The sequence below is a fragment of the Piliocolobus tephrosceles genome, chromosome 17 (assembly GCF_002776525.5).
Source record: "Piliocolobus tephrosceles isolate RC106 chromosome 17, ASM277652v3, whole genome shotgun sequence".
In the NCBI taxonomy this organism is placed as follows: domain Eukaryota; kingdom Metazoa; phylum Chordata; class Mammalia; order Primates; family Cercopithecidae; genus Piliocolobus; species Piliocolobus tephrosceles.
In genome coordinates, this window is record NC_045450.1 from 41,139,284 (window position 1) to 41,151,631 (window position 12,348).

Consider the following 12,348-nt stretch of genomic DNA (forward strand, 5'->3'; position numbering starts at 1 on the left):
ACACACACACACACACACACACACACACACCACTAACAAATGCAAGTTGGTAAATAAACTTTAAAGAGGCATAACAAAACCTTATATATATATATACAAATATATATTTAAAAATCTTTTTAGTTTGTACTAGAAAGAGCTGCAGACAGAACTGACCACCATCCCATAGCTCATGGAGGTTTTCCTGGGACGGCACGTGAGCATGCACGTGTGTTTGTGTACAGACACTCACACATGTCCAGATGGGAGCTTGGTTTGGGAGTCCCTCCTTTTGAGGCTAGCCCCGGGGGTGTTCCTCTCTGAGCCCCATTTCTGAGAGCAGGGGAATGGCAGAACAGCCCTGGCCTTGGCCCAGCCAGCTCTCTGTGTTCCGCCCTCGGAACCTCTGCGCCCTCAGTTCCGTCCTGCTCTCGGCAAATTCCAGACCCTTTCAGAAATGGCCAGCGCCCTAAGCCTCTCCTTACTCTACACTCCTAACAACAGAACAATTTAAGGATGCTTCTCTTTCGGGTGGTGGTGGTTGTTAATTTCAGGAATTTAGAAGAATCATTGCTCCGACCAATCCACTGTCTCCTGAGTTTTCTTTATTCATGTTAAGATGGCAAGAATCAGAGAACGGGGAGACTTGGTGTGCTTTCTAAAAGCAGCTGACAGGAGGGGACCCACGTTCACCTGCAGAGTTGAAGCCAGCCCTGCTCCAAGGGGGCACATGGGAAGGCGGGGAGCGAGGGGAACAGGCATGGCCTGGGGAGGGCCAGACTTGTGGGCCTGACCTGAGTCAGGGTCCCAGGGGGGCCAGGCTTCCCCAGGCGCTGGGGATGGGCTTCATTGGGGTTCCAGACCCCTCGTGCTGCTGCCCCATCTCACCCCACCCCAGCATTAGTCAAAATGTTCTAGGGTTTTTTGGTTGGTTGCTTGCTTTTTTAAAATCAAAGAAAATGGTCAGACCGGACCCCTTATCTCTCTCTCTACAGACTGCTTCATGGACTCTTTGCTGTTGACGTTGATCTCCTGGTAGCATGACCTTTTGGCCTTTGTAAGACACACAGCCTTTCTGTATCAAGCCCCTGTCTAACCTACGACCCCAGAGTGACTGACGGCTGTGTATTTCTGTAGAATGCTGTAGAATCCGGTTTTAGTTGAGTCTTCACATTTAGAATTTGAAAGGAAAAAAAGAACATTTCTCATGTGCTTTGTAGCTTAAAAAAAAAAAGGAAAACTCACCATTTCATCCATATTTCTTTCTTTTTCTTGCAAAACAAACATACCCGTCTGCACCCACGCCGGCCCCGGTCCCGCCTCGCAGCGCAGCCCTGGCGCTCCTGCTGGGGGGCAGGGCCCATCTGCCGCCTGGGGTCCCGGTGCGGTGCACCGTTCCGAGGAGTGTGCTCAGGCCGGGCTTTCCAGAAGGCCACAGGCCCCTGCAAACCCTGCTGCCTGCCGGCCGCCCAGACACTACAGACGCCACCCCGCGGCCCTAAGCCACTCCCGCCACACGCTTACTCCAGGTTTGTATAGAAAAAGCACAGCTCTCACTGGCCAGTAGCTGCCAAAAAGAACACCCATCGTATATGGAAACCCAGCCCCATAGAAAACAATCTGCCCACCAACCCCCTTTCTACAGATAGCCTTTGTGAGGTTTTTTTGGTTTTTTTTTTTTTTTTTTTTTGGTCCTGCTGAGTACTATGTATACACACCCCCAATCCGAGATCAGTTTTCCTAGTCTTTGGGAAACGGGTTGTGGTTTTCTTCCTTTGCCGTGTTGGATTTCCGGTCCCGGCTGACACCCGCCTTCGTGTGTGCGCCCCTCCCCACCTCTGCCTTTGTTTCGGTGCCCTGTGTCCGCTCTCTCATGTGGGGATGTTTGTGCTGCAGACAAAACGAACAAAAAAAAATTTTTAAATACCACAAGATGGAAAAAAAAAAAACAAAAAAATTTAAAAAGATGGAATGTAGTGTTTACATTAAAGCCACCGTTTTCATAACCAATCCTATGTCATTTCTACTTTGACTAATATCCAAACCCCAAACCTCTTCACGGTTTCACTTTTAAGACTTAATCTTTGCTGAAGAAGACCAGTCACAGCCATTTCAAATAAAGAGGAGGCAAAAAGACAAAACACACAAAAAATAAAAATAAAAAAAAACTTAAAAAAAAAAAGGAAAAAAGAAAAAAAAGCCCACGGGTCTTTGTAAGCCTTTCTATTCCCAATCGGTGAGGTTTCTGTGATATCTTACACACTGCCAGTCTACTTCTCTGACTAATGGAAAATTCCTGTGTAGCTCAATAAAAGAGAATGTTTGTCTGTACGCCTGAGTCTCACCCTGTGCCTTCCAACAATGGTTATTTGGGGTGGGCTTCATTCCGGCAGGAGAGGGAAGGAGGGACTCAGCCACACACGCTGGCAGGCCGGCGGTTAGGAGTCCCACACAGGACCTTCCCATCCCCAGGGCTGTCACTGGGGCCCCAGCTCAGAGCACAGTTGACGCGACCACTGCCCAGTGGAATGAGGGCAGGGGAGCTGCCACTTTCACCTGCGATGTCCTCTCCTCCTGGCTCTTGGCCCCTCCTCACCCTCAGCAGGTTGCTTGCTTTCGAGAAATGAGGTCGAAGTGGGGATTAGGAAGGAAGAAATGCAAGGAGGGCAGGCGAACCCCCTCTCCTATCATGCAGGATCCTCTTTCTTCTGTAGCCAGCGGTTCCCCCACAGTGGGAGGATGGGTGGTCCCAAGAATGAGGCCAATTGCCTGAGCCCATCTGCACCCAAGAGTTCCCAGCCACTCACATGCCCAGGACGAGCTTGGGCCCAGCCTGATCAGGAAGGCTGCCTTCAATTTGCTCCCTGACTGCACCTGGATGTCAGGAAGCCCCCTGCAGATCAAACATGCAGAGGGTAACCCAGCAGTGCGGTGGGGCGTGCAGAGTCTGATCCTTGTTCCTCCCCCAGACTGTAGGTCTCACCCATCTCCTACATCGGCCCGCTTTTGCTGTGATAATTAGCAAATGGGTTGCAACAAGGGCCTGGAGGCAACAGCAACCCACTGAACTCCTTGCATCATATCCACGTGCCACTTACTGGCCAAGCGGCCAAGAGCATCATGTATCATGCCGTCTTCAGTGAGATGGGGGAGCTGCCAAAAGGTCAGTTACCTGGAATCCTCTCTGAATCCCAACAAATGGGAATTAGAGGCTCAGAAAGGCCTCTCTCGGGCAAGTTCCAGCAGAGTGGAGGCAGGGGATGTGGTTTCAGAGACTATGGAAGAACAAGAGGCACTGTTACGAATACCCAACCAATACAAGCACCCCTTAAACCTCTTCTGCTTTTCCCCCGGTTCCCCAGACCCCAACTTGTTATCTGCAGAGAGGGGCACATGACCTACCCTCTCTATTGAGGGGAAGGTTTGCAATCCAGGCCCCAGTTTGACTTTGTAACAAACCAAGATCCACATGGAAGGCTGAAGGAAACCATGCCATTTTCTATATATGGCATATTTGAATTTCTCTAAAAACTGAGCCATATTCTCGTAGGGTTCTTTCCCAACTTTCAAATGAGTTTTGTGGATAAAACCAACAGAAGTTTATTTGCCTCATTTTTCTTAGAAGGGAGGTCATAGCATTTTTTGGAAAAGATGCAGCAAAAAGGCCAATTCAATTGGAACAAGGAGAGTGGGGGCAGAACCTATCTCTTATATATATTTTTAAAGATCCTTTTTCCCCCCAGCTTATCTGTGCACACAATTGGAAAAAGCTAGTTCTAATTAGAACCAAATCAAATAGGAGATTTACTTCCAATGGCACCTAAAAACGTTCTAAAAGAAATTCTGAGAAAACTGCCTCTATTCAGGAGGTAAACAAAAGGTATCCATCATCGCCACCTGTGGAATCCCTCCAGGTCTTTGATCTCTGCCCTGAAACTCTACTGAGAAAGTCGAAGAGTCACTGTGAACCTCTTCTGGCTCTGGGGGATGCCAGATTCCTGAACCGCTCTTTGCCCAGTTAGACCACCCAATGAAGTCGGGGCTCCAAAATGCACCTTTGTTGCCTAGCTGGCAGTTGCTTAGGGCAATAAGACAGGTGATTAAAAGAGTAATTCTCTAAAGGGGGGAAATGAACACAAATAAAACTACTGAGATTATAAAAAGCAGACCCAACACATTTTTTTTTTTTTCTAAACCAGGACTAACAACTGACAGTGATGTTGGAATGCTAACATCCAGAGAATGATCCGAGCAACATTCCGGCTGAGATCAGATCTGAAACCAGTTAAAATCCTTTAAAGGCTGAAACCGCCTGCTTCAGATGCCCTGCAAGATTTTTTTTAAAAAAAAAAAAGCCCTTTCACTGCTACAGCCAATTCCATTCCCAGAGAATTAGTTCCTTTTGGTTTGATATTTTTGTGACTTTTGATGTTTGTGGATAAGGCATTGCCACCTGGGAGAGTATCTTTGGTTAAGACTCAAAACCCAGAAATACCAGCTGTTTGTCGCAGCTAAAATCGGGTAATAGGAGATTTGAAAGGATTTCAAGAGCTCTACGGTTAGAAGTCAGCTTAATTAAAAGCTGATATTCAGGATATATGTTTATCTTGGTAAGGCCTTCTTGCTTTTTCTCTTTTGGGATCCTGTTTTTGGTAATTTTTTTCTAGTTGACTGGAACCCCCCCTTTCTTAAAAAAAAAAAAAATGATGTGCTTGTTTCCTCTGTGCACTTCATTTCCTAAAAATCCTCCTCCCACTTACTTCCCCTCTTCCCTCCTCTTTCTTCTTGGCCATCTTGGGTACCACAGGAAAAGATCTAGAGGGGACCTCTAATGACTCAGAGCTCTTAAGGAAAACAGAAAAGGCACCACAGACTCCTCTTGGGGAGAAACCTGTTTTTCCCCCACAGAACCAGAACCCCAAGAGTTGCAAGTGGACAGATTGCTCTCAAGTCAACTCTGCCCTCTTGTATTTCGTGACTGGATCTCCTTGGTCCCAGAGACTGCTCTGTCCCGCACTGTGAGAGCCTGACCCTGTGTGTGCGATGGCTGCCAGAGGCTGGCAAAGTCGTGGTTTCCTTTTCCATGTGTGTCCTGCTCCAGCAGGACTGAAAGTCACCACAGACAGGATCAAGTCGGCTGGCTACAGATAAAAGGGCACACTGTCTACTCAGCCCAAGTGGAAAATCAGGCCCAAGAGGCCACCTGGGCACTTGGATTCACATCAACACAAGGAAAATAGCCACATGGTCCACCATCCTCTATGGTACATAAAAGCCTCAACATTCAAAACACAACAACAACTGAGGAGAACCCAGGAGGTCAACAAAACAGGGCCACTAAGAAAATGGAGAGGGCAACACAGCCTCATTCCAAAAGAGCCCACAGAGGCCAGGGGCAGCTCAACCACCATCCGCCAGAGCACCCGGACGCTCCTGCTGCTGCGCTTACAAACCTGGACCCACAGCCCGACCTGAATGCTGCTTCTCCAGGGGCTGGGTGTGAGGACCATCTGCCTGACCCTGCAGTTAGCCAGGGCAGCAAAAGGGGTCCTGGGAGGGGAAGCCTCCAGCATAACTGCCACTGCCCTCAGCACCTGTCCCGGATGCCCCCAGGAAGTGGTGAAATCCTCAAGTATCCAGGTATAAAATGGAGGGCGGACTGAGGACTTCACTTCTTGGATCATTTTAAGCTACTTAATAAGCCCCTGCTCTAAACACTGTGGTTTGGCTGTTTCGTAATGTGTCAAGACCCTCTAAAATTGATCCAAATAATTTTCTCTTCTCACACATCAGAAACATGTGAATATGTGGAATTAGTGGCACCTATAATGGGTGCAATGTGTAAAGCATAACGTAATTCGAGGAGAGTAAAATAATCTTTTGCTACCCACTTACCTGAAAAAAAAATGATATAAATACAAGGGGAAGAAAAATGCAGTTCTGCCTTCTCCACATATACTACTAGGAAAAATAAAAGTTCCCAATTCAAAAACATGGGAAAAACCCTCCAACCAAAATAGTATACACAAAATCCAAATCAAAATAGGGTTTAACGTTGGCACCTCTGGAAAAAGATGCCTTAGCTTCCAGCCACACACATCAGTAGAGTTTGCTTTTTATTATTATTACTGTTGTTTTACAATAAAAACAAATAGCTATGCTCTCAGCAAAACAAAATTTTTTTTAAAAAAATCACAGAAATTTACTAACAGCATTTCAAGGTAAGGCTTTTGAAAGATTTATTGAAATAAATTATCCTTGCCTAAAAATTTACCTATCACGTTTTTCAATTACTTTTCAACATTCTAAAAACTTTCAGTTATGTAAAATACATTTAAACTTTGCCAATAATTGTAGATAATACTGGATTCTTCCCAAAAGGACTACCACAAAACAAAGCTTTCCAACAGTTTGAAAAAAAAAAAAAAAGTAATCCAGTGGGGCATAAAACTGAAGTCTGCAACCTAAGACTGCACGGTTCAAATCCTTAAAGTGAAACATGTGAAGAATTTGAAGAGATGTGGGACCTGGGCCTGCTCCAAGGCATGTAGGTTCACACCTTACCTTTTCTGCTGAATTAAACCAGGAAGAACACAGCTAGGAAAACGCAGCGCTCCCAGGATGAAAGATACAAAAGTTCTCTTTTATTTCTTTAACAAAGCCCTTCGAGGTTTACTCTCCCATCTTGCAAGGCCCACATCTTGTTCAAGGACCAAACCCACAGGCTTTAGCATTGCCTAATTTACTTGACCAGTGAATGAAAACCATAAACCAAAGCTTGCTGCTTAACCACTCCCACAGGTCCAGAGGGGACAAGGAAATGCTGAGAGGGGAGGGAACCCATGGGGAGCACTCATGAGATGCAGGAGCACCAGAGTTCGCGGAAATCAAGCCGGCTTTGGACTGGGGGCTCAGAAAGTCAGTCCCAGATATAGTGGGACAGAAAGGGGTGATTTTGTCACACCCTACAGCCCTGGGTTTTCCCCTCCTCTGCTCCAGGTATTGACCCAAGAGTTATTTTTCCAAGATGCCCTGCTGGCTCAGGGGTGCCTGAGCCCGTGGGCCTGGCCTCTGGCACAGTCTACGTGCTTCCACAACAAGGACAGCAGTTTGATAACAGATGTTACCCCATGATGTGGGGGCGGGCTCACACTGTGCATCTCCCCGACACTCTTCCCACTGGATGTGGCGCTCAGGACACCTGCATTTGTGGGATGTACACATGAGGCAGGAATTGAAGTTGCCTGCTGCAGGCAGGCGACTGCTCACTTCCTCCTGATCATCCCCTACCCCAAGCAGTCCAGTCAACACCAGAAGGGATCATGCCTAGAGTTAAAATTTGCAGTGTTTCTAAGGGGAAGAGAAATGTCACATAGAAAGTATTACAAAGAAGGATTAAATTTGTCAGCTGTCCAAACACTATAAGACCACATGCTTTATACAGCGGCAATGCAGTCAAGCCCGCTTCTCCACACAGCAGGCAGAACTGGGACAGGCCTCCTCCGGTCAGTTGGGCACAGGGCGCAGGAGGCAGCTGAGGAAGGCAAGGGAGCGCTAGGAGGTCTGCTGCTTCTGAAGCCTCCGTTCCGCGGCGGCAGCCAGCATCCTTCGACGCAGGGTCACCGGGTCAGAGGACGCACCTTCTGAGGGAAGGAAGCTCTCTGAGGCCGCATCATCTTCAGAACTTTTGTTCAAGAAACGTCTAGAAAAAAACAGAAGAGTTTTTTCTGTCTCATGGGAGAGATGGGGAGCTGTGGAACACAGCCAGAAGGCTGATTTCACATCTCCCCATGTCCAGGCACTTTCACGAAGCTGTCACTCAGCACCACCTCATGACCAAGACATCCAGCCCCCAACAGATGGGCGCTGGTTCTCTCTGCACCAGGGAGGAACCCTTCAGTGCTGTTCCGTGCTGTCTCTCCGTGCCCGTCCCCTCTACCCACAGACACAGCACAGAACCCCCACAATCAGAGTCTGCCGGGGCCCAAACCCACTCGATGAACACAGTACTGGCCCTGTCCTCAAGAGCTGGAACAAAACCCCCTCTATCTACAGGATACACCTGCCGCAGCTGCCACCAACCATGGGGGTGTGACGCACAGATGCGCCATGTGTGTTCATAACGCTCGGCTGAAAGCGTGGTCAAGAGGGAGGACACCTGGGAGGCAGACGCCAGGGCCAGGCCAGTGCTAACCTCTCCAGCCTCCATTTCTTCAGCTCTATGTCGGCCGAATGGGTTAACAGAGATCCCTCTTAGAGCTGTGAAAATGATTCATATAAAGGGCTTAGAATAGGTTGGCACACAAGTGCTCTCTTGCCAAGCGTGACCAAAGGGGTCCACGGGAGATAACTGAAAGTACCAGCATCAGAGGTAGACCAGTAGGGGCCAGTGTTACCAGATGCTCTGGATTTTTCAAGACAGGCTTAAAATCTGAGTTTTAGGTTGGCATGTAATGGCTTTTCACTGTTGGCATCTGTTTAAAAAGAGAAGACGTGGCGCCTGACAATGGCCTTCAGCCACTGGTTTTTGACCTGGATTATGCCAAGTGGGGCTGGAGAAGTGACTCACTTGCGAGCTTGCTGAAGGAGCTCGTCCTTACGCTGCACCAGCATGCGCTGTCTCTCATCAGCAGACTTGGAGAAGCGGCTCCCACGAGCCTCAAAGTCTTCCATCTCACTGGGCTCCACTTCCATCTCGCCAAAGTCCAGCGTCTCCTCCAAGCGAGGACTGAGGTCCAGTGGCACACGCTCGGTCTGGACAAGGGGCAGGAAGCAAGGAGGCAGCTGTGAGCACAGGCCTCCCTCCTAAGCAGGTTCCTCACCTACAGGACACCCTAGACAAGGCAGTTCTAGATGCAAAGAGAAGGCTGCTGCCAAGCAGGGAGGTAGAAACTAGGAACCACAAGCTACAGGTAATGGAGTACCAGCTTCCCTGAGGGCAGGCCTGCTTCCTATGGCTTGAGTAGTACTAAGAACAGGACCTGACTCACACAGAATGTTCAGTATCAGAGGGATAAGTAAATGATTTCCAGCATGAAAAATGTAAGCACCTTCAAGCTGCACTCTCAGAATATGCTACCAACACGACAACTGTGAGTTTACATCCTGGGAATTTTCTGTTCACTTCTACTAATTGCTCAAAAATGTAAACCAGTCTTATCAAATCTTCCGCACAAATTTTATATCCTCAATTAACTCTGAAAACAGAGGGAAAAAGGAAAACTGCTAAGCATCTATTTATTTATTTATTTACAGACAGGGTCTCACTCTGTCACCCAGGCTGGAGTGCAGTGGCACAATCTCGGCTCACCACAGCCTCAACCTCCCCAGGCTCAGGTGATCCTCCCAAGTAGCTGGGACCACAGGCTCATGCCACCACATCTGGCTAATTTTTGTACTTTTTGTAGAGACAGGGTTTTGCTTTGTTGCCCAGGCTGGTCTCAAAGTACTGGGCTCAGGCAATCTACCTGCCTCAGCCTCCCAAAGTGCTGGGATTGCAGGTGTGAGCCACTGTGCCCAGCCCTAAGGATCTTTTGAAAAGAGACAGGATGGATTATATGGTTCCTTGGCTTTGGTTGAAGCTCCAAAGTCCACAACAATGCCCAGGCACCCCCCGCGTCCTAGCAGGTGCCTGACCATCTGCGCTGCTCATGCTCCCAGATGCAGACCTGGGCCGGCCAGGGTCAGCCCATCGCCCGCTTCTAGGCTGTGACAGAGTGGAGGTGGGTGCAGCTGAGAGGCAGGCTGTTTTACTTCAGAGCCCCTGCTGGACCTACCCTCATTTTTTCCTGCCTTCAGCTAAGCTTGAGAGTGAACTTCAAGAGAACCACTCGTATCCCCTAGAGTCAAAGGACGGGGGAACTGGTGGCTGCACACTCTTGACAAATCCACAGAAAGAAACTGGCAGAAGTCAATAAAAAACAGCAGGGGGGGAGCTGTGACGGGAGCACGCTTGCCTTCCACTGACTCCAGACAACACTGTGTGTGCTCTGGAGCTTGGAAAGGCCTCCTACACAAGGGAACCAACCTAAGGTTGTTGAAAACAACTCTGCCCAAAGGACCACTTGGAGAGGTAATGGGACCCCCCTGAGGGTGGAAGTGGTCATCAGTAGCCAGCCCAGGGTCAGAGGAGGAGTTTCTGGGCCCAGATAGGGACAGGGGGATAGCTGGCAGAACACGTACACACACACACACACACACACACACACACACACGCTGGGGTCTCACTGTCCTGTCCTATCCCTCTCCTCTAAGCCTGACCCTAGAGCAGGTTAGAAAGAACGGTGAGTGAGGAGGCGAGGAGATGTCAGAAAGACAAGAGCCGCCCACTGCGGCCCCCGCTCTGTGCAGCTGCCTGACCAAGACCAGCCTGAGCGGGGCAGGGCAGAGATTAGAACAGAGGGAGAGTGGAAGGGCTTACTTGGCTACAGTGAGGTTTCTGTTAACTGTTACTCAAGGACTTTTTCTTCACAAATGACCAAAAATGTTGCACAGCAAGGTTTCTTGTGAAACACATACTTTCCTCTATTTTATATATATATATATATAAAACCCAGAAATCTTCATGCTAACTCTAGAAGCAGAGGTGGAAAATCAAGACAGGGACTGAATGTGCTGTACCCACAGATGCCCGCAAGCCCACCTAGCATCCATATTTCAGCTTCGCCAGCTATCCAAAAACTGGAAACGTACACATGGACCCCTTCCTTAGAAGCCATGCACCATTTCACAAATGATGCATAATCCAATTACAGATGTGGATATGAAAATCTTAAGCCAGTAGTGTTTACTGGCCTCGTAGTGTTTACTGTTTCCTATTTGCAGAGAAAAACACAAGAGGTGAAAGCTTGTGTCACTCACCAGTGCTTCTAGAGGAGACCTTGCGCACCCCAGTAAGGAAGGCGCTACCACCCCAGACCCAAGCCAGTGTGCAGGAGAGCCCTGCACGGCACCAACACAGAAAGGCCAAGGCGGGGTTGTTCAGTTTTTATTTGTGGTCGCATAAGAAAGTGCTCTGACTACTAGTATGGTAACTGAGGAAGCAAACGGGAATCACAGAAGAGGGGTGGGATCCGGGACCACAGACGTAGGGCGGAGGGCGCAGGTGGGGGTTGGGGGGAGGTGGTGCCTCGACCCTGCTGCTTGGAGTTAGGGTGGCCACCTCAAGGCACCCAAAGTGGGCCAATAGACAGATCTGGTTCTCAAGAAAGCCATGCTTCCCCCACCCCACCCAGCCTCAGGCAGTCTGTTTTGCAAAATGCATGGAAGTATCTGGAAATCCTGAGTTTGACAAGTGAGGCGGGGAGTGGGGGCGGGGAGGGTATCTCAATGGCCTCGGCTCCCTGGAGAGCTTGCCCTAGGCCATCCCCATCTGGGTTTAGATGCGTCCAGGCACCCTCAAAGTCCTGAGCCCAGCTTCTTTCTGTCCTTCTACCAGCTCTCACTCAGGCTCAAGGTGGCAGGGCTGGCCCAGGGGAACACAATCCCTTTCTCCTCCAGCATGAGGGCAATCCCCAGGGAGTGACTGCCAGCCCTGGGTGGAAACACAGGCCACACCACGGGCACAGCCTGACTGGCTACCCTTCATTATTGGGGCGGATACAGCACAGCTTCTTTTGTACTCTTGCCCTAAGCCTTGCAAGCATCAGGACTGAGGAAGAACCACTGCTGGGCCTGGACCACATTTCGCCTCCACAGCTCCATGAACTCTCTCACTAGAGTGCGGGTCTTACCTGAGCAGAAGTTTCTCCCTCTTCCTGGTCACTGCTTGGCCTTTCCACGGGACTGTTCAATGCAGGTCTGATGCTATCTGACCGCTGGAAGAAAAACAGCACCACAAACAATCCAGAGTCACTCAGAAATCAAATCACAGACTCAGGGAAACCCTGGCGTGCAGAGGGAGCTGTGGTACCCAACGCAGGCTGTAACTCTAAGGAAGTCTACAGCACCACAGAAATTAAAATGCCATAAAGATTAAAAGCAAGACAAAGGAGCCTGGGGCCTAACCTAGAGTTCCAAGTCTTAGAGTCAGCAACTGGCCCCACATTTAGTTTGCTTTTGAAAAACAGTAATTAGACAACAAAAACAATGATAACAGCAGAGAACACAGACTGAACACGTAACTTCAGCATGGCACCAAGGAAAACTGGGACATGACTGTCTCATCTATCTTTACATCCTATGAAACAGGTGCTGCTGTTACTGTCCTTCTAGCCAGTTAAAGATCTCACACAATGCTGCAGACACTCTGGGGACCGGCCAGTAAGGTCTCACCACCTCAGTGCTGGCTGGCCAGTGTGTGTATTTCATTGCCTGAGGACTTTCTGTGGCTGTATGAGGTAGTTCAGCCACCCCCAGAGGCAGACCTCG

At 49.0% G+C, this 12,348-nt stretch overlaps 2 protein-coding genes across 3 annotated transcripts in view; one reads left to right on the forward strand and one right to left on the reverse strand.

Moving 5' to 3' along the window:
• The window catches only part of GNAO1 (G protein subunit alpha o1), a 166,847-nt gene extending 164,539 nt beyond the window's left edge, over positions 1 to 2,308 (forward strand). The window contains exon 9 of the mRNA XM_023209968.2: positions 975 to 2,308. The gene's annotated coding sequence lies outside the window, so the exon portion shown is untranslated. The remainder of the gene's footprint in view (positions 1 to 974) is intronic.
• Positions 2,309 to 6,082: 3,774 nt separating this feature from the next.
• AMFR (autocrine motility factor receptor) overlaps positions 6,083 to 12,348 on the reverse strand; it is a 59,232-nt gene continuing 52,966 nt past the window's right edge. For both annotated transcript variants that reach the window (XM_023209969.2, XM_023209970.2), the window contains 3 exons: positions 11,712 to 11,795; positions 8,549 to 8,733; positions 6,083 to 7,681 (listed from right to left, as the gene is read on the reverse strand). In XM_023209969.2, the coding sequence (XP_023065737.1) occupies positions 7,534 to 7,681; positions 8,549 to 8,733; positions 11,712 to 11,795 (417 nt within the window). In that variant the 3' untranslated portion in view covers positions 6,083 to 7,533. The remainder of the gene's footprint in view (positions 7,682 to 8,548; positions 8,734 to 11,711; positions 11,796 to 12,348) is intronic.